This window comes from Venturia canescens, chromosome 1 (assembly GCF_019457755.1).
Source record: "Venturia canescens isolate UGA chromosome 1, ASM1945775v1, whole genome shotgun sequence".
Taxonomy (NCBI): domain Eukaryota; kingdom Metazoa; phylum Arthropoda; class Insecta; order Hymenoptera; family Ichneumonidae; genus Venturia; species Venturia canescens.
In genome coordinates, this window is record NC_057421.1 from 12495296 (window position 1) to 12523279 (window position 27984).

Here is a 27984-nt window from a genome sequence, read left to right on the forward strand (position 1 = left end):
ATCTCTACGACGATGGAAAACGTTGAAAGCAGTGGCCAACGTTTGGACTGTCAATTTTCGAGGTTTCGAATCTTCAGGTCGTATTTTCATGTCCGATTTAAAGCCAACTGGAGGCATTAAGTACTGAGGTATTTCAACGAGTCTCTTACAAATAGAATAGTTTTGAGCACAGTTAGGACGGATGCTGGTACATACTTATGCATTAATTCCACCAGCTTCACAATACCGTAGGATGTGTGCAATTGAGGCGAACAATGCAGAAGACTGTCGATGGTAGGTCCGATACATCAAGTACACATTACGATTTGAAGCTGCAGAGGAAAAGGGAGGTGAAAAGAAGAAACCGAAGATTGTTGACTTTCGCCGTTGCGGCCGATTGAAATGATCGGAGCTCGTTAAGACGCTTCCACTTTAGACGATAGCACGTTGCCGCCTCTGGTAAAACGATTTACTCATTTTTTCGAAACGTTCCGACGCTTCCGAATGTCTCGATGCCTGTAGAATATTAATAGGAAAGAATGGACGTGAATTTCCGACCTATAAATTCCACGCATCCTTGAAAAGGAAAATTCTATTTCAGGTACCGGTCGCTTTTTTATATCCCGGGCTCAGAATTGCAGAAAATTTATATTTTCTCTTTTTGGAGGCCCATTTTTTTCCACCGCTCTCACAAAATTCATCGCAGAATAGTGGAGCATTCTGAGAGGAAAAAAATGTAAAACAAAATGAAAAATTCACAGCTCGTTTCCGTTGGCACAGAGCCGAAGGTCGTCACGGTCCAGCGGTAAAATAAAAATAGCTCATGGCGGCCACCATGAGCACGAATGCGCCGGAAAATATAACGCCCTCGTGCCGTTAACTCCCCATCCTCCGCTGTACAGAAACTGAACAAACGATTTTAGGGTGTTCGCACGTTGCACCAACTGCGTACACGCCGGAATGACCAAAAGGAGCAGTGGCGGGATGGGTCAATATAGCTACATTTTGAGAATAGAATCATGCGTTTCAAGAATCACCTTGGAGCCCGGATTTTTAGTATACATTTTGCGTAACTCGATGCACCAAAACTATTACCCAAGCTCGTGGCGCTCGAATAGACGCCGTTAACTTGGAACGTGCAAAACGAGCGGGTTGTCTAGTTTATTCGTGACGCAACGACACAATGTCTACAGAAAAAAAGCATTTTCCTCGTTTATACTTTTAGTCATGATTATTTATTCGTGATACTTTTTGACGTTGAAACGAAGTACCGTTTCATGTGTTTTAATTGTATTTTGTGGTTGCTTCGAAAGCTTTAATGAAAAACTCAAACCGCAACCGTCACATAACAAAAAAATGTTCAGCACTGAAGTACGAAAAGTTGTAAAAACTAAAAAGTTGGATTGTTTGGAATGTTTGGAGTGTAATAAGCTAGAAAATCTCTTTCACTTGATGCGCGTTGTGTGTTTCATTAATCCTGAAAATGAGGATTTCACGCCCCGTTGACTGCAGTATATGTTCGATACGATGCTACTGGGAAAATTTAGGAAACAAGTAGCTTTGTCGCTACTTCTTGATGTCCCAAAACTTTCGCCAGAAAGTGTTCATTGACTGTGGCTGGTAGCTGTAAACCTTTGCACTTCTCTACAGGGATAAAACGTGAAATCAGGGAGTGGAGGTAACCTTTGTCCCGAGACAAAGGATTTGAGCCAATGGGTTACCAAAATTACGCAAAGTGTACACCATTATCTCGAAAGTTGCTAAAATCTACGGTATGCACATGGACCGCTCGAACATTGGGTAACTCTGCTTTATCGTGCTTGAAAATGGAACGCTTTTAATCCGCGATTGAACGGACTTTCGTACAGCTATAGAAACCAAACTGAATGTGTGTGTGTGTGCCGAACGCGAATAATCATAGAAGAAAAGTTGGCGAATAAAAGAACGAAAAAACGGAATCGGTGCAATATCTAATGCTAAGAAATCCACATTGCAACTTTTAAAACGTTGACATTAAAACTGGGGAAAAAAAGAAACGAGGAAAGCCGTAAAAAGGAAGAGAGAACAATAAGTCTTAGAGACCGGCTGGGCGCGGCATAATTAACATTCAGACATTAGCTCCCACCTTTCCGTGGCGAGTTTTCTACCATTTCCAACCCGTTTGGTCAGTGCTTTGCGTCTACAGGGGATTGAAATTCACCATCGTCGCCCCCAACCCCTAGCCACTGTAGCTTTCGCTTCTTTCCTCGCCTGTGTACGTACACAGCAGAGAAAGCGCGGCCTTTTCCTGGGCTATACTCCAAAAGAATAAAAAACGAGGATGAAGAACTTTTTGTTTTCCACTACCGGGCGATAAATTTACATTTTTCCTGTGAATCTTCCGCTCGTACCTCTTCGGTGTCGCCCGGCAGAGCTCTTCGCAACAGGATCCCTATCTACCACGGAACATTTTGTTAAGCATCACCGAGAGCTCTGGAACAGCTCGGGTCGACGTGGCAAAAATGTCATCGCCAATTTTCCACTGCTTACCACTTCTCTTTTCTCTTTCACCTGCTTCCCATGCATTTATTTATCTCAGATTAACACGAACATCGTATATTTCATCCTCTTTGCTTCCGCGACTCGTCTAACATCGATTTCTTTCATTAAAAACTCTACCCAACTCTGTCCCGCGTTCTCTTTTTAAAACTTTTTTAAACCCGCTTCGCAGCACTCTACTGAAAAAGGATAACGTGACTAAAATACTGCTTCTCCGGAGGCTAAAAAACAACGGAAGTTATTATCCATCGTTTCTCGGCACTGGATATCCCTGTGACTTACCTGTACACACGATAAAACATTCAGAACGAATGCATGGAATTCAACCTCCGGCTCTTCCTGACGCAGAGAAAAATCTCCCATATCCTCTTGCTTTTTCATCGGTGCAGATCGTTTGTAACAATACTTCGAGAATCAATTTAACTAGACACGAATCGAGACTGTCAGGCGATCTAACGATCGAAAGAAACTTCAAAGGCAGAAGACCAGCAGAAGGAAGCCAGCCTGCGGGAGGGAGGATGAAAAATGATGCTTCTAAAGTACGGGAGCATATTCTCTTGTCGAGGATATGTATACCGTTCGGAAGTTGCAGTAAACCCGGTCTCCATTTTACCGAGTAGACGACACGGCCGAATACGTACAATACTTGCTCATGAAATATTAATCGACTGTCTCGTTCTCTCAGAACGATATCGCGTACGTCGCCAAAAGATCGAGACGACGAAGGGTGAGAGTGAAGACTGCGAATAGTCGAGCGAAGACGAAGCTGGCGAGAAAATGCGCGCGTGAGGTCTCGAAACCCTGCGGTGCGCGGTTTCATTTACGAGCTTCCGGTTCCTCTGTGGCGAATAATGAGCCTGATCTTACTGCTTCGGTGGATTAGAAAATGCAAAGTGATAGCCACCCCGAAGCAACTACTCGTTCGTCGTTCAATTATTCCCGGTTCGAATATTCCAATAAAAAGGAGTTTAAACGGATTCTCACTATTGCGGTTAATCAACGAGCGGTGACCGAAACAGGAAAATCTAATCTTCAACAATCAAATAATTATGGAACGACCCATTTCGATGAGTTCAAAACGACGTGGTCTGGAGTTTTGAATTGTGTTTGTCATCAGGCCTCAACGTAATTGATAAATTTTACATCGGTTTTACAAAGGATTGTCGCGCACAGCGCTATTTGCAAGCGGTTCCAAGTATCCATCAGTTTTAGAAAATCTAACAACGGTGTTCTGAATAATAATTCAGACCTTCTGTCGATGTTGAAAATAAGCAACTGCTGATTACAGTTTATTTGCCTTTGCCCCACATTAAGGCGAGATCTCTATAGAAAGCTAACGATTGCTCATACCCCAAAGCAACTCTTCAGGGTTGAGTTATCGGTAGGTCCGCGAAGAACGATGAAATTACGTGAGACATTAACGAAATACGAACGATAAAACATTGAAGCAATAAATAATGGTTTTCGTCGGAACTCAAAGAGAAACGCCAACCGCTCATTGTTCTCAAAGTTCAAGGTCACGAATGTGTCCTTCTCTGTACATTGTTTCGTATTCGTTTCGTTTGATTGTTGAGACACGATAAAACACGAATGGTATTCATGCAATGAACTTGCGATTCACGGAAGATTGTGATCGATCGAATTCACGCAACATTGCCGCTTTTTAAAGCTTCGCGCACTCTCCCCACGAGCTTTTATCCCTTTAATGTACGCGCCAATCGAGTCATCCACACGTGTATCATTGTTCACTTTGCAGTGTGCTCCACCTTCGCACCGGCTATTTCGCACTCAAGTGCGTGCTCGTCCCGCCCAACAGAGCCACAATAACACGCACATCTGTTTGCTGCCGCTTTTGTCGCATACATGTGATTGCGTTTTCATGCTCATTCTCTCCCTATAAGCACAGCGGGCATACGAGGATTGTATGCCTCGATCTGTATTTTTTTAGGCAGCTTTCGAAACATTTGTTTTACCTTGGGAAATTCTGGCCGTAGGTTATCAAAACACATGATATTTTCGATGATAGAGAATGTTTATAATGATTGATAGCTCGAATTATATTCACAGTGGTATATAGTCAATGGATCTTGGTACTTCCAGGTTTGGACGTTGTTTTTTGAGCTTTGATATTTCTTCAGTAGAAATCGGGGGCTATTGGGAACTCACAAGTGTCACCCTGACCTCTGGTGGTCAAATATTCAACTGCTCAAAACCAGTCGCTGCCTGGGTGTTTCTATAACTATGTGTTGTAACCGATTTTTCAAGTGCCACAAAATCAAATTCTTCCGCTCATACTATTTTATATTTTCGAGAAAAGATCTTATTTTCGTGGGCACCAGTCACCGAAGTGACACAGTATGATTGGAGGAAAATGATGATTTGTCGGCTTGGCTTGCAGCGGGATGGGCGGGGTGAACTGGAGAATAACTGGCAAAACAAAAATTAAATGGATGATATTTTAATTACTAATTAACAATCGCTATTCGAAAATTACCGTAATCAAATCTCGATGAGAATTCTACCGGGAGAACCGCGAAACAAAGACGAGAGAAAAAGTCGCGAACTCACACTACAATCTTCACACATATTCGATCGGGAGCCTACACTCACTATAATCTATCACGAGCTCGTATTATCCGTCACGGTTCTACTCGTAGTCAGAAATTCGTTAAAGGTGGAATGCGATGACAAATAATTACGGGATGAATAAAATTACTGAGCCCCCGATATTCGATTATTCAGCCGAGCTATTACCCGTCACACGCGTTCGCAATCCCGATCCACGCGCTCTTTCTCACTCATAGACTCTCTAACACATATTCCCGACCTTTTCTCTCAACTTTACACGAAACGAACGATTACTAAACCAAATTTGAGATTTTCGTATCGGCCACGCAACTGAAAACTTATTCGACTTTACTTTTCTACCCCGAACTTTACGGAACACGGGCAACAAGGAAATCGAGCCGCCGCCGTGACACGTTTTCTCGATGTTCAGACTGATTAGACCGAGCGAAATTTCACAATACCATGAAATGAATTACGAAATATTAATCCACGTGAATAATTATTCAAAGAGTCCATCGACCGAAACGAACAACGAAAGGTTGGACTTACGGCGTGTGAGACTGATTCCCGAGATGGCACGTCCAGTTCGCTCGATACTCCACGAAAATCTGAGGATATCGATCCTCGTTACGCGGCTCATCACCGCCCCTCTTCCCCCGATTTACATGTTTGATGACAGGTCTGTTACCTCAATTTGCTCTAATGGGCGTTAGACAGGGCCCCGAATTTTCGCGGGATTAATTATTCGATGATCAATGACATTATTTTAGTTATAACAACCCCTAGCCCGAAGACAACGATTATTACGACGATTCATGGTGGGAAGAGAGTATAATTTTGCTTTAGATTTGTGATTCGCATTGCCGTCGACGATATTAGAACTTCAAAAGGGTCTGACGCCCCTCTAGACGGGACTCTCCTGAGTTTTCGGTGTAACGATGGCGTTGACTCCTTGCGAATTTGAAATCTCCGATCTTCCCGAACTTCCGAGAATATTGTGCGTGTCACTTGTGTGTGTGGTTCGGGACGTGACTGTATTCCTGCGTACGAGCTCTGCTCGAAGTACGTCGACGTTGGGTGTTCTCTCCAATTCGAAATTGAAGCTCCCAAATTACATGAAATAATAAATTTGACGAATAAATTAAATATTGCTTTTCTTTAAACAAGGCCCTATAGAAATCTTTGTGGAATTGTTGCGTGGCTGGAGCATCGATCGAAACGGACGGGAGAGCATCTGCGAGTGTTCCTTCATTTACTCTTTTTTTTTTTAGTTACCAGAAATAAAAAATCGTCACAGTATATAAAAAATGGACGCTCATTCCCAGTCAATTTGCTAAACCACGCCCCCATGATGTTTCCCAATAGATTTCGAGGATAGGCTGGGAGTCCCACTTCGAATATAACACCATAGGAAAGCAGAATATTTTCTAAAATAATATCAGATTAAGGGGTCTTCCCTAATTGGAATTTTCAAAAAATCGATTTTTTTTATTACATTTTTTGAAAGTTTACATATTTAAAAGTATCATACTAAAATTTTATAAAGATCCGAGCAGTCCAAGTGCACTTTCGAGCGACGTCCACTTGGCTGTCTGAGCCCGCTAATACGCATCGGCCAGTGCGGTACTGCATACCTGCCTTTGTTTAAAAGCCTTTTTCTCAAAATTACGTTTATCGACGGCTCGTTGATAAAATCTCCGAAACCAATCGACCGAATTTGCATATCATACGACTTTTGGAATTTTGAGTGGAATTATTGTTTTTTTTTTTGCAAAAAACGATGAATATAAACTTGCTTTTTCGTAGTTTTTGGAAAAATGTCCGCCATTTTTTCATTTCTAAAAAAGTCGAAAATCGTATGATACTCCTCCCCCATTTTTCTGTACGAAAACTGAGTAATATAGAAATAAAATTTTCTTTGTATATTTTAAGAGTGTTCTTTTTAGGCCTAACACTTTTTATATCTATATTTATAATTTATACCGCTCAAAAAAATTCGTGAAAACAGTTTTTTTGCCCATTCAATTAAAGTAGACCCCTTGATGTTTCGTCTTATGATTGTATTTGTGAGACTTTATTGTGATATTCTACCTGTGCGTTCTGATACAAAGACCTTTTCACAGAGCTACGATACGTTGACCTACTTCTTTTTGCCGGACTCCATGAACAGGCGGAAGACTCGAACCACTCTTCCTTCGAATTTGGCTACTGGCCAACCCATTACATTCTAATTACTGATCGATATTCCGTTCTTCATTCTGGAAATATCGTTGAAATATATATGCGTTGCTTTTAACAACCTTTTCCCAATAAACCATCTGTATTTATAGATGTGAAAATCGTAAGATTTTAAAGCTTCATAAAAATTTAAATGAATTTCAAAACCTTATTAGATACATCAAATTTTTTCGGTTTAAAAATTCAACAACGTGATTATTCCGAACCTTTCCAGCATCTAGGCGTCCCATCACGAATATTGATTGTCAGCGAATCCAAGTGCACGGGGCAGAGATATCGATAACCAGTCGGAGCTCCGCACGATCCTACAACCGATCCATTTATTCGATTCCCAATGACGGCTTCAGGACTCGTTACAGCGAGATTGACATCTAACAACTTCTGACACTCATTTCTGTTGAGACAGATATTGCTCTGCACAACGCAATGTAGAGGGACAGTCGAGCAAAATTTCTGAATCCCATGCACTTTTTTCGCCACCCATTGATTATTGCTAATTGGATATATTGCAAAAGGAAATGCGAAACGAAGAGAAACGAAGCATATAAAGGAGAATACGACACGGAGTCTGCAAAGCTCCACCACGGACAAACCATTGAATAATTACGAGTTGTCTTCGTTCGTGAACCGGTTGAAGATCATCTGCACGTACTGTTGCTCTGAACAAAGCTTTTGAACTGAGTTTATTCGCTACGTCCGAGAGGTAACTCGTTTCGTCCAGAGGCAGTATTTCAAATCTCGAAAAGACGAGCCCTTTCGTTATGTGACCATCTGGTTATCTCTGGTTCGTCGGACCTCTCCAATTATTGGGGAAAGCCTTGGATACGACGCTTTATAACCCAACTCTCTTTATTCCCTCTTGCTGGCTCTGCATCTGTCTTCAAATGGCTAATTACCACGGCAAATTTGAATTCAGGTCCAATTCCATACACCCCTCGCGCAGTACAAATTGGAATCCAAGAGCTTTCTCGTGCCGTGCTGATCGATCGCGATTGAGCATCCCGTCTCACATAAACTTTTCAGGTACGAGACACTCTCACGTTTTCGAGAATCCCGGAGGTTTTTAAGGCAATCCCACCATTGCTACAAATCAGAATCAGACTCTGGCTCTGGGGTTTTTGAGTTATTTCAGAGAATAAAAAATGAATGAATGGTTGATGGGAATTGTGAGAACGGAACCTCGAGGTTATCATTCACCAGCAGTTTGTACCTGGAGCCTTCTTCATTGCTACTACACGAACCTAGTCTAACGATAAAATTGCGAGATTCTGCTCCAAGCTATATGCTCATTTGTTTGCCAGGATCCTCCCCTCTCTTTCGCGGAAGTTCTTTCCCTCCCTCCATCTCTTTTTCTCGTTTTCTTTTCAACCCCTGACTTTCGGGCCTTCGTCTCTCTCAGCTTTTTTTGCACTTCTTACTTTCGCTCTTATTGCTCCTCTTGTCAAAGCCCTGCGGTGAGCTTTTACAGGAGTGCATCGCTCCCTTTGTTGCATGAAACCACCACCTATTAGTCTTTTTTCCTCTTGGCGTTGCTTCTAGACTCGCACGTTCATTTTTCAAAACCAGCCTCTGGTGGATCGTTCCTGCAAAGTTGCCTCGTTGATTTATCCCCTTGAATATGCTCCGCCGCGAGTATTAAAGACGTGTGTGGCATTGGCCTCTGACTAATAATAACTTCTACTCGCGTACCGATATAAGTGAGGCGAATCCCGGCTTCGAATAACTCGCTGCAAGTTTCCTTATAAAGTGTATGACGAAAAGAGCTGTCGAGATTCTTATTTACCGTAGACAAGTGCTTAGTTTTTAATTACTTAAATTCGTCAATAAATTGTCTGTTCCCGATCAGCATATTCGACGGTTATTCAACATTGTCAGTGATCCTGATTCGGTGAACAATCGTGAACATTCCAACTGTTCATGAACTAGGATATGTGGCGAAGCGGTTGGTTATGAAATCTTCTGAAGTATAAAAACATTTGTGCTAGATATATTCAATTTGTACAGAGTATTTGCGTGCATTAGAATCTCATTGATCCGATGTGTTGGGCATTAGCATACGTGGTTACGCTTCGTTTAATTGTATATACGCACATACGAGGTATACCATAACTTAATTCGTATTCACATATTCAATTTTCCTTATAGCCCCGGAAATCCAATAATCGTGTCGTCAACAATTTTAATCATATACGTTTCCGTTCCGACCACAGAGGCTTTGAGTCATATTATTCAAAGTGTGCAGGACAGTTAATCCATTCGTTGTCACTTGCTTCAATGCCAAAGTCGGACACTGATTCACTTGGAAAAACTCGAAACTCAACAAAATTGAACTCATTGAAAATTATAAATATGAGTAAAAGTTAGTGATGATTTTTTTTCGATTTTTCTCTTTCAATTGATCCTTATTGCAAGTAAATCCGTTCGCTCAATCCCGAGATATGATGATTTTACAAACTTGCAGACGCTCGCCTAGAGCGGGACCGGGAACTTGGAATTTCATCTTTTTACTAAATTTTTATTTTGTGATGGTCTGACGTGTTGACATGGCTCGGTGAATAAAATTCTCTCTGTCGCAGAAGGCATCGATACTTTCGGTATACCTTGACACGATAATCGTGTTAATGAATTTGTTAACAGATTCCTCATCGACTTATTGCAAGAGACGTTTCAAATGAACCGCAAATTCTAGCGTGTTCGATTACTTTGCTTGATCATCCGTGCAAATCGACCATGCAGAATGAATTGGAATCGATTTCAATATCTGCGTTAAGATCCTTCCATTTATGAGTCAAGAGCATTCGTTATATTTGCAAGTTGGCACAGCTGTCGCGAACAGTCGAAAATTTGAGCGAATTAATCGAACTTTCTATCAATAATTATCATGGTGAGCTTGTTGTTTTTTCCTTTTTCTCGTTCAAGAATGGCGAAGCATCTGCCTTTTGCGAACTCTTTCTTTTTACTTCTGCACGTAGTACATACATAATACGTGCTTATGTACAGTCACGTCCATTAAAACGTTTCGTATTAATCGGGTCTCGAGCGCAGATTAACCGATACGATAGCAGAGACCCGGTAATTTTAAGAATCATTTTTCAGCTTTTAAATGAGCTTAGTCTCATGCATATTAATCTTGCGAAAGCGGACTGAAACACATTAGGTTTCAAGATATCGTTAAAAAACGGATTTTCCCTCCAGAGCCAAACCCGCGCCAATGACACGACGTAAAATTATCGCGCCAAAAATCGAGGTCGTTTTTCCTTGGCAATGGATACTTTCATTATGCACCATCGCTCAGTGCGCAAATATTTGTAAACATCGAGTTTTCGACGACGTCGCGGTAATACGCTTCTCAATTTTTCACTACATCTGATGTCAATTGTTTGCTCCGCGTCTGATCAAAACGAGACTGAAATCGTTCGAAAGCTGACAGAATTTGCTGATTATTACTGCCCGCTACTTTCGAAACGGTTAATCTGCGCTCGAAATCAGGTTGAAATTGAGTACCGCGTTTCAATTGAACGTGACTGTATATCTGAAACCGTATCACCGGATCACTCCATCATACAGAGTGTTGGCTCTGTCAGTGTCACGTGCACCGTACGACTAACCAGAAGGCCTCGCATCAACTGGCTCGCTACAATGAAAATCGCGCCGATCATATTTCTCGGACTCGTCGGACTGACCAGTTGTTACGCAAGAGTAAGTCCATTATAAAATTATTAAGTAAACAAAACGAGAATCCGATTAGAAAATCGAAAATGTTCGAAATTCTTGATCGTGTTGTGTGACGTCTTATTGACACTGGGCAAAATTTTGCGTCGTATGGAATCAAAGAAAATTCCAATATAAAGTTGACTATCTGAATTTCAAAACGATCCGGTCAAAGCACGAACAATAAAGTTCAATGGTGACTTGAAGCTCACCGAGTTATCGAGGGTAAAGAATTCTGTTAAAAACGTTCGTTTCAAGACTCATGAAACTTTTAGACGGTCGAGAGTGTCTGCAGTCGAGGTCCGGAGGTTTTTTGCGCTACAGAGGAAAATGCTGCGCTTTGCAACGTGAGTGAGCTCGATCGAAGTTGAATTGTGTTTGATAAAAATAATTTTTCTAGTGTTTTAAGAAATTTCATAGATTTTTTTGTTCATTTATTTTATTTAGCAATTAGAATTTTGTTCCCATTACAATGCGGAGGAGGTGCGTATCGAGAAACATCGAGAACCCACTCCTGGATCTCAGGTCGGACAATGGTACTGGTGGGGTTGAAAAATTCGATGAAAAGTATCACCCGACATGTTAGAATTTAAAAATTCGTAATATGTTCGCTCCCCAGAATTGAAGATTTATTCCACTCAGATACTCTTTGTTATACCAGATTCAATATTAAATTAACGAGCATCCACGAATAATGAGTTCATTTTTATCGACAAATCATTAATTACGTGCACTATTTTCGTAAAACCATCACGATCAGTTTTACTACAGGGTCGTAAAGACTTTATTGAGTGAACGAAAATAGCGCCTTGTCTGTCACGCTGTCAGAAGATAAACTGTCGTAAACCGTCTGAAGCTCGACTCAACAGGTCTGACGTATCCACTCGTTAGTAACCATCAACTCCAAGACCCTCTCCATGCCGAGACCTCTCTCAGTATACGTGGTATTCATTCCAGTTAATTGTCTCATCCTGCATTCGAGCTCAATGACTCAGACTTCGTTCACCAGAAGCTTCGGATCACTGCTGAGTCAACGTGAATTTCTTAATACATTCTTATCGATATTGTTAGTTACTGCTCCGTTTATAATGCGTGCCACACGTTCAATAGACTTTCGTAAAACTAAGATTTAAATTATTGTTTTCGAGTGTCTTCTCCGAATGCGCTGGCGCTCAGGTCAAAGGATGTCGATCATCGGTCTGAGTGAACGACGGATGGGGTTCAAGAGCCATCACGCGGACTGTTCACTGCGTAGCGACCACATGCATGGCTCATAAATTTACTTTTTTCTGTGCTGTATTCTTCTAAATCTTAAGAAATATGAATTCGCTGCGTACTTCGGAAAGTCATATTTCCGATGAAGAAAACCAAATGGCCTCCACTCGAAGGAGCATACTTTCTTTACATTTTTTACTAAAAGATTTTTAAACTTTTCATAATTCTACCTCCTTCGGCTGAGGCAGTTGTTTGCTGGGCAAGAGGGAGTCAGTTAAAAATTGAATCTCAAAGAAGACGGACATCCTCGACACGACAATCGAGTCCTGAGTCGAGGTTGGTTCCGCACAAGTCTGATTGTAACATACTGTCGATTTCTAACTCACCAATTCTTTCTATCAATAAAATTACGGACGTTTATTAATTGATAAATTGTCGATTCGTCATTAAAAAAAAACGAAATGCGTCGTGATAGTAGTACGGGTAAAGCAGATCGCCGTTACCTGAGATTTACGACCCCAACTAAAAGGTTCGGCTACAAAAATTAAGTATCTCATTGTACACAGAATGCTGATTCGTGGCTTGTTGAACAAGATAAAACCTCTGAAGAAAAAGGTTCAGAAAATAGTAAGTAATCTCTCCATCATTGCAGTTTCGGTTAAATCTGAGAAAAATAGCCAACATTTCCTGTGGTGTAGTGCTCGAATTATTCTGATGGCCGTTTCTTGGGGACTTACTCTGCTAAGAATTTGGTGAAAAGAAAATATACCTCTCAGAATGAAGGGGTAGGTACGACTGCGCCTGACTTTTCTTCGCGTCGAGTCTCGGAAGACTGTAAAGAAAAATTGTGTCAAGCTTTTCGCACCGACGTAGTATTTTGCATCGTGTTATCTTGTTGTGGAAAAAAGATGAGCTTAACATCATAAGTACGGCTTGGTTCTTAAAGTGGTTTGAAAGCTAAAAGGTAAGCAAGCGAAAAATGAAAGAGAAAAAAGGACCTCGTAAAGGCGACGAAAGCTCATTCTCCGGTTTCTCGAAGGAGGCGACGGCGAAACGAGCATCGATTCTATAACGTGGACTTTGTATTACGTTGAAAAATCTTGTCTTCGTCTTTCCATAGCACATCTTAACTTCCTGCCGATCATCACCGTAAGTTCCGGCTTACACTTCTTTGTCCAACTAGTTACAACTTTTTCCATCGAAAAACCTGAATGTAGTCGTACATTGCAGCTCTTTTCATCGACCTCGTCGTCCTCGTTGTCGGTCCCATTCCAATGTTGGCTCCAGGCCTGTTACCGAGAAATTCAATTTGCCAAATTCTCTCTCGAGCATGAGGACTTTCTCCAATCTTGCATGACGGAAAAAAAACATGGCTCTTTAATTCAAAGCCCGAATGCAGAATACGCAGACCTGAAAAGTTCATAACCTGAAAAAAAAATAACTATACCATGGGCAAAATATCACAAGATTTCATTGAAACGAACGAGAAATGAGGAATGGGCTTTTTTCACCTTTTGCAAACTCATTTTATCAACTCTTTGTAGCGTTCATTGAAATTTTTCGTATAACTATATATAGTCATATCGAGGTTGAACAGTTTCTATTGAGTACCATTTAATGAAATTTATGAATGTTCTATTTTCTCCTTCATAAATTATATCCGAAGCTACGGAGACTTTTCAAAATGAAATTTATATGCTTCACCGAATTATAAGGTAATGAAGTTCGGGCTTCGCTCGACAGGTCAAAGCTGCTTCTTCGAGGATGGGTTATTTTCGAATGCAACATGGCAATGTTGGAACTCAATGAACGTTTGATCGAGTGAAATATTTAACGAGAAAGGATTTCCACCGGTTTTATTTTCATTCTCAGCCATTCGGGAATAGATGCACCGGAGCTTTCACTTCAAGTTTACGTGAACCCAATGGAAGTTGAATATATTCAAAAAGTAGTTTGTGCCAGTCACATACTTTCAAAGGAATTTTTTTCAGTCGTTCAAACTACGTAACAAAAATTGTGCAGATGCGGACGCATGTTTGTATCAACAAGGTTTCCTAAGTCGCGAGTTACTCGAGTGGATTTGAACATGTAAGGTCGCCATACGTTGCGGGCTTCCTCGTTCGATATAGAATTTAGGTCGGCGTCATGACGCTCTTATGTATATCGTCACACCGGTCGATGCAGTTGTTTTGCATGTTCCAAGTAGTTCGAAGTTGTCAAACTTCGTTCTCCAAATGCGACAGTTAGCATATTTAGTAGTTCATTTAAAATTATTGTTAAATTTTAATCATAAACTTTTTGGAGATCGAAACGAATTTCGAAGAAGGAGACACAAACTTGTTGAAATGAAGTTAAAAATGTGTGTTCCCGCTGTTATATCGAATTGAAAAAATTAACGGAATGAATATCTTCGCTCTCACCCCCCTTCAGCTTACTTCCTAAACGATTTTATCGCGTCTTCTCCTCGACCGAAGAATTTCGCTGGAAAATGTATGACCGTAATTGACGATACGTTTATTGTCATCTGGCCTCCAGTATCTCGAGGACAGTATTTTCCGCGCTAGCAGTATTCCGGGGAAGGAGTAAATCATAAATCTCAATCCCTGGGTGGCAAAATGCTGCAAGTTTATACTTTGCATAGATGGGAAAGCGTTTCGCCTTATTCTATTTCATAGGCATGGAAATGGTGGCAGTAAAAAACTTTATCACCCCTTAATTTCTCGGTCATTCTGTAAAGGGCAAGGTGAGTTAGTTTCGTAACGTGCTACGCGAGTCGAAAGAGATATAAATTTGCTGAACGAGCGGTTTGAGGTGTGGTGAAAGAGAAAGAGGTCGTAGGATACGTGCCAGGGTCGTGGAAGGACACGTAATTTCCTGGATGGTATTCACGGAATACCAGACGAGGGCTAGAGCTTTTTGGTCGTCTGGTTGGGCGAAAGCCCTTCTACCTTACCCGTCCACACACCTCTCTCTCTTGCTTCCCATTCCGCTGCTCCCACCCTGCTCCATTTCTCCTTGCCCTCTCGTTCTCTCTCTTCCTATTTTCCTGAAGTAGGTTACTGTGATTGTGACGTCACTATGCGGCAACCCAGTTACCCCTTCACGAATCTCGACTCCATCTACCTATATTCGGCACTGCGGTAAAACACCCAGGCAAAGCAGAACAGCTGCTGTCTACTACTGTCTTCATTTCTGACGCTATCCATATGATGCTAATTCAATCACCTCAATTTCTGTTTCTCTCGCCCCGATTAACTTTTCCTAATCGCATCCAATAAATGACAGATATCCTGCAGTTTTTCGAGCACACAACACCGGGAGGCTAGTCGAATGGATGATTCAGTGCTGAAAATATTCGCGGTGCTCTGAAAAATTGATTAGTCCAACGAAATATTGCCTTCGCGCGTTGGAACTACGCGTCTCGAAACTCGTTGATTTCAAAACTCAACTCAGTCTTTACGCGATCACTGTCACTTGAGTTAAAAGACTCTGCCAAGTTTCTGGGAGGAGGGAAAAAGTGTTCGTCGCGTTATACAGGTCGGAAAATTTCAAGTGGCAACGGTAAATTTACGGCTCATTGTGAAACGCCGTCCGACGAGTTTCCTTTGTGAGGGCCTTATGGTTTTGGCATAATTTCAGTAATCTCCGAACGTATTTTACGCAGAAGCTTCGGAATAAAACGTGCTATTTAAAGACCAACAAACGTTTTCTGGGGGTCGAATGAAAGTATGAGTTATTCCTAAATTTCCTCAGTTCGTTTAATCTCAAAACGGACTTTAAGAATCTAATGAATGATTTTCAATAATAATTTTTAAGAAATATCCTCTTGTGGCATTCCAAACGAACGCTGAAGAGACGAAACGTCGCGACCAACTTTGTTTGCGTCTCGATATCACGGGGAAAACATGAGATCTTGGTGGGCCCCCGCGCGCCGCGATTTTCACGAAAGTTCTCTCTTTCTCTGTTCGAGTCGACGAACAATGGCTCCGGTATTTGGCTCTGATCCAACAAAATCATCTTTCTCATTGCTAAGTCCAAACGGTGCTATAGATCTCGGTGCTTCAAAAGCGAGAGCGCGACGTTCTCTTCACGGGGTTGGGAGTGGTAAAAGGGGATGGGGGAGGTTTGCGCACGGCACATTCTCCTGCATATACTTCCTCACCCTTCAACTCCCGGTTGGTCCAAGAGTCAGGGGCAAGAAACTTCTTATACGAATGCACCATCGACTCGAACAGCACTCAACTCTCGTGCATTAATGCACAATGGAAATTCATAAAGAGTAAGCTCCTGTCTAGATTCGTTGCTTGACTTCGAGGTCGTTCACTTTTGGGATATGAAATTGGGATACTCCAGCCAGTTATATAATGACTCGTTACTATTTCCGGCGGATTGAGCTTGACGAGACGGAGCATTTTATTCGTTTCGAATACGAAGAAAAACGACATTGCTTCAAATAAATAATAAAAAAAGTAACGAATCGACCTGATTCGAAAGTTTTTGAATGAAATTGTTTTCATTCTGGATCACGTGATATTCATTATTGTCTATTATTTTTCTGTAGACGCGATACTTTTTTTGTACTTGCTTTGCTAGGGGAGAGACGATTTAACTGGCTGTTCTATCTTGAAACTGAATAGTGCCATTGATCGAAAAATAATTGATGTCCTTTACCGAGTCAATTGTCGCCGTGGTGATTTTTATTATACCTCTGGCTACGGTGATTGCGCGGACTCCGAAACGAACTATTCGTTGTCCGAATGCTCCCTTCACTTTTCTATCCCGTTCGCTCTCTCCTCTGCTACGTAAAGTCACGGACGGTAATCTGGGTCCAATTTAAAAACGCGATCCACACTTTCCGAGCTAAAACTCTGTTCCCTGCTGCTGCCACTTATTTCTTTTACAGCGAGGAAACTCGTTGTCGGAGAGAATGGAGAAAAATAAAAAGGGATTGTGAGGTGACGAGGGGGAAAAGAGAGAATGAAAAGGAGGAAGAAAGGAGGAATGGGGATAGAGATTACTCCATTCGCTGGATACTCGACGACCGAACATTGCAAATGGTGGATTTTTCTTGGCCAAACTAATATTTGTAACGGCAGAAAAAAATTGATCATCACATTATATCTGACACGAAATGCGTACCAAGAATTTTCGTCATGCGTTCGATCATAGCGAGCAGAACAACGCAGGACTCGTGCAGGAGCCAATACAATTTCCGGAATGTTCCAATCCATTGTGGTCGCTTCCACAGGTCCTTCAAAATTTCTCGTTCAAGAGTACTCGCTCCATGCGCACTGTCGGGTGAGAGAGTTGGCGACCACGAGCTTTGTATACAGCTGACCGTGTTCCGTGGCAACGTTCGTTCGTATTACACATAGCTAGAAATGACGTCGACTGTTGGAGGCAATGGGAGAGAAAATTGTAGATACATACTCGTAATTTCCCGTGGGCAAGAGTACGCTCCATGGTGACTCGGTGGTTACCACCGATTCTTGTTGTGCTCTGGAGACGATATATACCAGAAAACACCATATTATAACGATGCCTGAATGAAGATGTGCCGGAAACGCCGAACATAGAGCCAAGAAGTACCATTGGTGTGCAGTGGACATTCTCATAATGGCTGAGAGGGTTCCAGATTTTCGTAGTGGTTACGGGACTTACTTAGCATTTAGATTGGGCATTCAATACTCCTCCAAAGTCGTCCTCCCATCCCTGGACATCAGAGATGTTCTGAGAATGTTTTTCAATGAAAAACCATTAATTTTTAGTTCAATCGAAGCTTCGGATGTTAGTAAACTTAGATTTGTAATTCGTTGTAATGAAGTCAAGAAGCTTTTGGTTTTAGTGTTAATTCAAAAGTATTAAATCGCTTACGTCTTCATAAGAGATATTTTATAAAATACGATGTTTCTTGATTCGTTATTTCGCCCCTATAATCGCTTAATTGATCGTGCAATAAGACTGACAGCATTGATATCGTTTTCCCCACTCCGTGACAACCTGTCTTGATCGATCCGGAATTCGGTCTCTTACACTCCGGGAACGTCATAGAGGCAATATCGTCTCAAGCTCAACGCACTGAGTCGACATTCGAGGGATCTCCGATATCTGTACGGAGCTTGGCGAATCCTGAGCACAATGTCGATCTTCCTATCCGAGATCCTGAGCAGCATTTTATCAGCGTGAAAGCTGCTGATTCCTGGGATCGAAGGGCCCAACGCGACGACAACGATTCAATATCAGGCAAAAGTCAACCACAGTAATTTTGTCTTCAAGAATGACAAACAGAAGAATTTGGACTGAAAGTGCTGATAAGATATGAACTCTGAAGATTCCTTTGAATTTGAGGAGTGTGAGAACGTATCCGCATTTTTTTTCTGTACAGCGACTAACAGCCAATAGAATAACATCATTTCTCGGCGAGACGAATAAATGGTAACACGCAAATCGTAGGGTTGTTTAAGGAAGTTGAGGCATTGGGATGAAAATGATGTCATCGCTTTTGAGCCGATTGCATCTTATAAAGTGAAGTGTCAAAAAAAATCAGTTAAATTTTCAGACAGTTTAGGAGCGTCGTTGCTGAGAAAAATCAATAACAATTTGGGCCAAATAACATGTAACCTTATGGAAGTCAAGACACATTCAGTGATATCTAAGTTAAAAATGATGCTAAAAATATGAAATTTTTTGGGCAACATGAGCAAGGCTTGTCGAATAACGTCAATTTTTTTCAGATTTATTAGGAAATTTGCTGAGATTATATTAATAATAATCTGTTTCCCGTGCAGTTTTTTGAGGCTAGGATCGTCACCGTCCGTGTTTTCGACTGAGCTTTCACCAGTTTTTAAAGAAGAGTTGGGGAAAAGAAGACGAAAGTGTATGCAACATTGTCAAACTGTAAACTGGCCTAACTTTTGAAAGGTACAGGTCATGACTTTTGAGTAAAAAAAGTGACTGTACAGCTCCAACTTCCTTAAGGACGGGATAACGTCTATTCGGTGGAAAAAAGGCCGAATTTTAAGCATTTTTTGACACTACGGATAATAACAAATCAATTTTATTGACTATGTTTTATTTGACGGAAATCTACTCGACCGAACCTTTTGAAATTTGGCGTAGTACTTCCGCACTCAATTTACCAGGTATATACGAGAGGATTTTTTCTTCGATTTTTCGCATTTTTTTGTGACATTTAGAAGTGAAAACACTGATTTTTGCCTAAAAAATGAGCCTATTTGTTTTTATAAATAGATAATTATGAAAAATTGGAAATAAGCTCTAGTAGATACCAAGTGAATTGTGTAGGGAAGTACCATGCCAATTTCAAAAGAATCGGTCGAGTAGATTTCGATTTACACTGTTGGACAACTTGTTCGTATATTGTGTTGTGATGTCACGCTCAATAAAATTGATTTCTATTATCTGTAGCGTCTAAAAAACTGTTAAATTTTTTTTCACCGAATTGATGTTATCTCATGACGCTGAAGTTTCCAACGTTGGAGTCCAACGAAATGATCGAAAAAAACTCTCCAATAATTCCAGTAATTCTCCTATTTTGTTCCCTGCCAAATTTGCGATTCGTAGTTTTTCAAGCTGCATCAACGATTCGTGAAATAAAAAATTGGTTAATTACAAACGTTTTCGTTTTTCGTTCATTTCGTTGGACTCCAACGTTGGAAACTTCAGCGTCGTGTTATCCCGCCGTTAATGGATTGTACCGTTACAATAAAAATATATAAAATTTGTCTGAGAATATCAAATCATCATTTCATTTGGATGAATTTGTGAGGAAAATGAATAAATAAACGTTGCAACATCGTTAGCAATGCCGTATGAACCCGCTCAACGTATTCAGACACAAAGGCTATTTTACCGTCTTTTAGATCCGATTTAAAAACTCGACATGTACTTTCCTTAACGTTAAGCGCATCAAATGAAGGATCAACGCCAAGATTTTTTCTACCTTTATATTATACCGCGGCGAAAATTCTTCAGAACGAAAGGGAGCAGCATTTGTACATGGATTTTGTAAGTACACATGAGAACTGCGAAAAAAACCCGTTAAAGTTTAAAAAGTACGGAGGCATAATCTGCGCTTCAAAGAGGATAGAATGCTGAAGATTGCGCCTGCTTAGTTTTTCTTTATGTTTCGTGAGGCACAGACACCTCGTTGTAATGAAAAAGAAAATCCACATTGGCTGTAATAAGAAAAAACTGTTGAAAGCAGCGCATTACTTCACAATATTCGCGAATGCAGACGAGAATACCGCGTGCATTGACGTGATATGCGGAGAAAAGCTTTTCAAACTTTAACGGTTAAGCTCGACGACAAAGTGTCTCGGTTATCTGGTTTCCAAAGGGACGCGAGTTGCGCCCTCTTTATAATCTTATCATAGAAAGATTTAACGGAAAAATCACTTCTCGAATTATTATTATTAATTATTCACCAGGAAGAGAAAAAAACTTTTTTGATACTGGAATGGAGCTCTTGTTTGATAAATTCAAGTTTATACTATTCAAGTTTCAATGCTCCTCAAAGTACATTTTTCAAAAGTACGAATTCTTTCCTATCAATCAAGTAAAAATAGTTTGTGAAGAAACTAGCAGACAATACTGTAGCATCTGGAGGAAAAAAAGGAAAAAGTGTGAGAGTGGAAAATAAGAGACGGTTCACGAGAGACAGAGAAATAGGAAGGGCGAGAGAGGAAAGGAGGAGACTCCGGGGCAAGTGATCAGATTACCAGTGAAAGCTCAATCTCATTATTGACAGGAGAGGGTTCTCTTGAGTGAGCAATTCACCAAGACGACTCGGTATATATTTCACGCAGCCTCCCCGGGGTTCACCCGGTTCACGCTCGTCTCGTTATTTATGAAGCGTTTACCAAATTGGAAAAAATCACTCGTTGGAAACCACCCCAGACGTGTGCACCCTTGAAAAATTCTTCATACCGTTGGCGAGGGTCGGTCGGATAATGGTTGACCTCTGACACTCTTGCTGTAATAAGAGACACTAGCACACAGCAGAATGCACACAGCCGTCCAATGTTGAGGCTCGGGTCGTCGGGGTCCGAGGAATTTCCTTTTTGGAGTAGCTTCGAGCGTGCATCGTTTGTCAACAATAATTGAACAATTTTTTCCAGTTACTGAAATATGAATTTGCGAGAAAATGTGGTAGAATTTTGTAAATGAAAAAAATGATATTCGTAAATCATTCTCGCGTTGGGTTTTATCTGAACTAACTTCGATGTCCAACAACAACCTTCCAATATATTTTCGAGCAGAGTTTGTACATTTGAATGCACAAGCATATCGAGATTTTGAAGCTTTTGGCGTGAACAATTGCGAGTACGATAACACGGATGACGTGATCGAATGAATTTCAACGTCAAATTCGTCGTTATCGATTTCGAACATTTTGCTGATGCATTGAAACGAGTCGAATAATATCAATCCGAAGATCAAATTGGCGTTGTTTGTAAAACGATCGGTAGCCCGATAACCATGTATTTAGAATAATGGATTTGAATAAAAAGAAAATAACGTTTCCTCCCTTCTTTTGTCATGGGACATTTGGTCGAGGAAAATGAAAAGAGAATAGTTTTCTTTATCGCCCTCGGTATGCACGATCCTCGCCGATGAATCAAAGTTATTTCCGACGTCACGCAATAATTCGACGTTCGCGCCAAAACCATCGATACGAATTCGTTTCATATACATAGATAAAATAATGTAAGTAATCACGACGATGTCATCGAGAGAAAAAAGATCGGGGGTCGCGCGCGTGCACACTGAGATGCTGGGAAGCGGAAAAAAAATCTGATAGCTTTATTTATGCGTGTCAGCTTCCTGGAACGTTGAACCACATAAATTATAAGCGTATCCTCCACTTTGGGGTGAAAGATTTTGTTGCCCAATTCATAAATGGTTACTGACTCATGCAGCTTTTTCGAGCGTGACTTCATCGAACATTTATTCATTTCTTCAGACACTCTCGGACACCATTGCATTTTCATTTCTGACCGTATGAGATTATTGCATAAGATTTCTATTGAAATATCGATTACAGGAATACATATTTTTTTTTTTAAGGCGTGAAAGTATTTCTGAATGAAAGTCAAACGACGTCATTAAGTTTCTCGAAAACCAAGTCCGAGTGATAATTCAATCAGACGAATTCCTGATTATGCCGCTTTATCCTTGATGTATTTATTCACTCAGAGCGGTAATTCTTATTACGTGATATTTATCATCCATTCGAGAGGTTGAAGTTACCTTGTCAAGCGTGACTATATACCGACCGTTATATTCTCAAGGGAGACCAAAGTATCCAACTGAAAATGGATAATGAATTTGATTTTTCCTCTTATCAACTTTCCTTCATCTTTATACTTTATTTCCGTATCCCTCAATGTCACGTGGCGTCTTTTTATCATACTTTTTCACAAAAATCCATTTATATATTCCCATTATTCGTTTAATTTTACAAAAATTCATGCCCATTCAAAGCAATTGAGAATTGTGAATTCCACTCCACCCTGTCGACTCATCCCCTCGATAAAATTCTCACCCGGGACATAAATCCTTGAGAGCCTCAGGGACAAAACGTTTGTCGCGAGGGGGAGAGAAAGCGAGCGAGAGAGAGAGAGCAAAAGCATGAATTACTCGGCGCGCGAATTCAATGTGGCGAAGCGACGCACGACACGCCATCCACATACATATACATTCGTCCTTTGCTCCCTTTGTGCTTTTTCCGTTCTCCTCTCGCTGCATCCTGTTTTCATCATACTATCGCTTTCTCCGTCCCTCTTATTCTCTCTGCATCGAGACTGAACTGAGGTTTATGCAACAGTGGTAACCGCAGAAGAAGAAAATCCGGTGACGTTTCACTGCGCGAGTAAGGCGAAGAGGGAGATGGAGCAAGATAGAAGAAGAAAAGCCGCGGGGTGTCTCAACCCCCCTGCGGCGAAAGGTCTTCCGAATTCTATAATAGAGATTCGTGTACCCGTGAAATTCACGGAATACAGCGTTGGTTGAACGTTAGAAGGGCGCATGCGGTATAATCAAGCCTAATGATTGAGCACCCTTCTTAAATAGAATCATCATCGTGTGTACATATATAGTATATCGGCTTCCGAATCCATTGACACAATTCCACACGCAGTTTCGTATTTCCGAGGGGTAAAATCTCCCGTATAATCGCTATTTTTTCTCTCTTTCTCTCGCTCTTCCTCTTTTTCTTCCCTGCGGGAAATGATATACCATGGGGTCGTCTTACAATTCTCTTTCAGTATTTCTATATATGTGCGCCGGTTGTGTCGCATATAGTAAGTATTATTTCTTTGAATAGGCTCGTAAGAACACCAAGAATCCCGTTTGCTGCTTGGTTTTCCGCTAAATAGACCCTCGAGCTTGGAAAATAAGAAACGAAATGACAGAAAAAACGAGAGATAGAAAAAATGGCGCGTGCTTGAGATAGCTACCTCGTCGTTCCCCGATGAGGGGCGTACAAAAGAACGATAGAAGATTAAAGGGAAATATGCAGGGTACCCGTGCGATAAAATTTATAATTTTTGCCTTGGATCTTAAATTGTATTTGCCTTCGAAGCATCGTTGATGTCATTATCGAGGAATTGCAGTTTTTTTTTTTTATCATGGCTCATTCATGAAATCTCACAGGGACGTTCCTGGAGGCCATTTTACGCCGGATGCTAAAATAATTTTGAATGCACAACGAACATTTTTATGACAGTAACGGTGTGAGTAACGTTGCTTTTCAATTCATAATTATTTAAATGTATTCTGCATGTTTTAGGAGATAGAGAAACAAATTTCACTGGAAAATGACACGAGCAATAATAACAATAATAATAATATTGTGATAAGCGCGAAAAGGTCCCTTGGGAGTGGAAATATGAACGTTAATCCAGAAAATATATCTCGTTTAGCCAAGATAAAAATAGTCCGAAGCACGAAGATGATGAGAGCCAAGAGGATACAGACTTGGCTCGTGCCTTCCTGTACTCCAGTCTTGAGCCAGCCGCCCGGCACCACGGAAAGATAATAAGTTGTGCGAAGAGCAAACGCTACAAGACGCAGGGTCATCCGGTTGCGAAACTTTTAATAGCACCCAGTACGAACGTTCTAATATACCATCAAGGACATAAATATATACGTATATTTGTACCTGGTGTTCTTGTACGAAATATGGATTTATACAAATGACGTATATAGGATCGTTTCAGCACAACTTATCGTTTACAATTACTTTTTAGGGCAACGTAGTTCATCTGTCTATCGTATATTTCTGTAGATTTCAGTAACACAATGAGTTTTCAAAATGAACTCGATTCGATCGCGCTCACGCTAACGGTTTTTTATAAATTCAATCTTTTTTCTTTTTCTTCTGCATAGCCATTTGTTTTATTTCCTTACTCACTATGTGCAATATGAACATTTTTTGATTTTATTATAACGATGCACTCTTAGCGTACGCAAACGTAAAAAAGTCACAATATCGGCGCGAACCGCACACGATGTCAATGCCCTCGGGATCTATTACTCGGACTAAGGGTCGCATCGCGAACAGACTCGCGATGCTTCCGATCCAAATTCAACCGTGACTTGAACTTTCACACCGGATGCTACAATCCCAGGTTTTCCTGCCCGGGCTTTCGAAACGAAAATCTGCGTGAACAGAAAAAAGGAAAAAATGAACGGATTTTGTTGTGAGCTTTTGAGCGTATCAGAGTTTACGGATGCTTCGAATAATTTATGACATGTATTCGATGGAATCCCCTGAAGAACCTAAACTTTAGTACTTCCAGCAATAATTTTGAATGATTATTCCTGGAGAGCTCAGAGCTCTCAGATTTCGCTCGCTGTTGAAATATTAATCAAATATGCTCACATGTGCTAGCATATCTCTTTCTCTCTCTCTTTATATATAATATACATATATATTCTCAGTAAAGTTTGCTGTAGAACAAGCAGAGACCGCAAGCCCCCTGGGACCGGGAGAAAAGTTACCCTCAAGCCTCTAATGCGAAGCAATATTAATTTTAGCTCTAACCCCGGAGCGCTCTTTTGCCACGTTTTGGATAAACTCGTAGGGCAGTACTTCTCAATGCCTAACACATTAAATCGCTACACTCCTGTTCACTCGAGTCTAACGATATCCCAGGAAGCCTTATTACCAATTCGCTCATTTTCTCCTTTTACTATGTTGCAGGTGAGGAAACGAGGGTTCGACATGGGAAGCAATGCTTGTCAGGATGGTTCTATGGGTTTGTGACTATAATCTCGAAAGCAGCAGTCAATCGTGAATCCAGTCGAAACCAATTGGCACGCGGTCGAATTCTCATTGACTTATCAGCTTCAGAGAGCCTCTTCAGAGAGATCGCAGAAAAAGATCATTGAGTATTCGACACAATATTACGTCCTTAAAGCGCGTCGGTTGAACTTACCATTTTTTTAGATGAAAATTCGCAGCACTCTACCGACAATTGGCATGAGATTGTCGTCAATTGGCATCGATTTTGAATTGCGTTACATTAAAGCCCATAAACTTTCAGTTCCCATATTACAGATCAGTAATCACTGAAAAACACATCGAAGAATCACAGTTTTCGAAATTTTACATGCTTCCAACAGAAACTCAGTTGCAATGTAGCCCGTTGGATTCTGCAGTATTCTTCGGTCGACGAACCAAAGTAATGCAACAGTTTGAAAAATCGGTTCCAAGCAGTGCTATCGGAGTCACTCGCGTGTTACACACAATAGGAAAAAACCGGTTTGAGAGCGATGAAATATGCTCAAGAGCAAAAAGTTCAAATAAAAGCCCGGAAGAGTACACGCGGTATTGTAGAAACGGAATTTTTTTATGTTCTCGATGTATAAGGAACAAGGAATTTTCCCCTTATTAGAGTAGAATGTATTACAGGGCATCTCTTGGGTAGGCTCTTCCGACGTTTGCCAACGAGGGCAAAAACGCTATCTCGCGGGTGCTCGAACTCCACAGGTGGCCACGGGCTCAATTACCGGTCGTTCGAGTGGAGAGTACACCGTGCAGCAGTGTAAAATTCAAACACAGGCTCGAAGATAATGCATGCACTATTAGATGCTCGATGAATATTTAACGCGTTGAATAAAATCGATTGGGAAATTTTTGTAGTTTTACAATGATTTCGAGTATCCTGAGTCAAGTTATTTGTTCCCTTTTTCCAGTAAATATCGTACTTTTTTATCGAGCATGGAGAGCACGATCGTCAAGGTTTTTTCAAATCAAAGATCATTCAAACTTTTCATACTCCTAATGCAAGGAAAATCAAGATTGAAAGGCAAACTTTTGCAGCTTTTTCTTTCCTTACCTATTAAAAATGTCAAATTTATTCATTCCTGTAGTTTATTCGGAAAGTATTTCTAACGATGAAGATGAAATAAAATTGAGTCATTCCGTTTCAAGCATGTTTACAAAGAATTTTTCTTCCCTCCATCAAACATTTTAACACCGTCAATTCTTTTTTCATAACGAATCCCATAAAAATACTTGCGAGCTATTCAATTGGCTGATCGTCACATGCGCGTTCGAAAGTAACGGACGAGCATATAAAAATGGAAGAGAATCCGTAATCGCATGCAACGACATCATAATGTTTATTGTATTACGAGAAAGATTTTATCGAGAAAGATAAAGTCGATTCGAACTGCCGACTAGAACTCGTTGATTCATCCAGCGATACTCGTCTCAATAATGACTTTTATCTGTTTCCTATACCTAGCAAAAGTATTTATGCGGATATGCTCTAATGAAAATCGAACGGTCGTAAATTTCTTGGGGTGCAAAGCATAAACAATAAATAACGTTTTTTCAGTCGCTCAACCAGATATGAAAACGATCAATACCCACTAGCTACTTCCGTGTGATCGTATACGAGTCGTTAAATATTCATCGTGCCGATATTCTTGAGGCTGTTCTTCCCCATCCAAAGAACGAAGGCGGATATACCAAAATCCACAACAGTAATGGCGCACCAGTGACATCGACCCCTCGATCTCGTTAGGAAATAAATATTAGACGGGGCTGGAGCAGGAGGGGGGAGGAAACGAGAAGGGAGGCTATACATAAATGACGATGGGGGCAATACTCACGAGCAAGTTTTGCCGAAGGAAATCACCCGAGTGGCCGAAATCGGTGAGAGTGGGTGGCTCCAAATCTCGAGCGTCGCATTTCATGTTTTCTTGTTCCCTTTTCTTTGTGTCGAGCAAATGGTTTCAATGACGATTGTTATGGTTGTGCAGAAGTTTTTTGTGTAGAGTTACTTCTACCATTCTTTAGGAGTTCTTGCACCACTGTGTATTTACATGCATTTTTTAAATATTTGTTACACCGTGCAATGTCCTTGAAAAAAAAAAACGGATAAAAAGTTATTCGACAAGTACAATCTCTAAAACTAGCTCGCGCTTCTTCGTCGTCACGACGAAAAGTTCGAGAATAGAGGGCGGTATAGCAACGTTTTATTCCGCTGTTATATTCGTTTGGCTATTCTTTCTCGTCCTCTCCTTCGGCTTTCCTTCCCCTAGTTTTTTCCACGACCAGCAACGAAACTCCGCTTTGCACACTTGAAAATTTCACCAAACTTTTTTGCACTTTTTTTCAATTCAAGTACGGGACGACGCCAAAGGTTTTGCCGCCTTCAATTCGTTGCACCTCCGCGAAGCTTCGATTAGGGGCGGGGG

General features: G+C 40.9%; 2 protein-coding genes and 1 long non-coding RNA gene across 10 annotated transcripts in view; all 3 read left to right on the top strand.

Annotated features, from left to right (window-relative positions):
- On the top strand, positions 1 to 26774 carry LOC122418895 (uncharacterized). The gene is made up of 3 exons (XR_006262764.1): positions 1 to 128; positions 216 to 438; positions 25478 to 26774. It is a non-coding gene; the product is annotated as an uncharacterized lncRNA (long non-coding RNA).
- Positions 1 to 27984, top strand: part of Fas1 (fasciclin 1) — a 253351-nt gene that overhangs the window by 109032 nt on the left and 116335 nt on the right. The gene's annotated exons all lie outside the window — the stretch shown is intronic.
- Positions 10684 to 11726, top strand: LOC122418892 (uncharacterized). Its single transcript, XM_043432994.1, has 3 exons — positions 10684 to 11022; positions 11310 to 11381; positions 11482 to 11726. The coding sequence occupies exons 1-3, from the start codon at positions 10693 to 10695 to the stop codon at positions 11584 to 11586; spliced, it is 507 nt and encodes a 168-aa protein (XP_043288929.1). The 5' UTR covers positions 10684 to 10692; the 3' UTR covers positions 11587 to 11726.

What these genes read in the sequence shown, in the direction of transcription:
- LOC122418892 (XM_043432994.1), top strand. Translation starts at nt 10,693, where the DNA reads ATGTCAATTGTTTGCTCCGCGTCTGATCAAAACGAGACTGAAATCGTT. An exon ending in TGACCAGTTGTTACGCAAGA is followed by an intron (nt 11,023 to 11,309) that starts GTAAGTCCATTA and finishes TGAAACTTTTAG; the next exon opens with ACGGTCGAGAGTGTCTGCAG. An exon ending in AAAATGCTGCGCTTTGCAAC is followed by an intron (nt 11,382 to 11,481) that starts GTGAGTGAGCTC and finishes TATTTTATTTAG; the next exon opens with CAATTAGAATTTTGTTCCCA.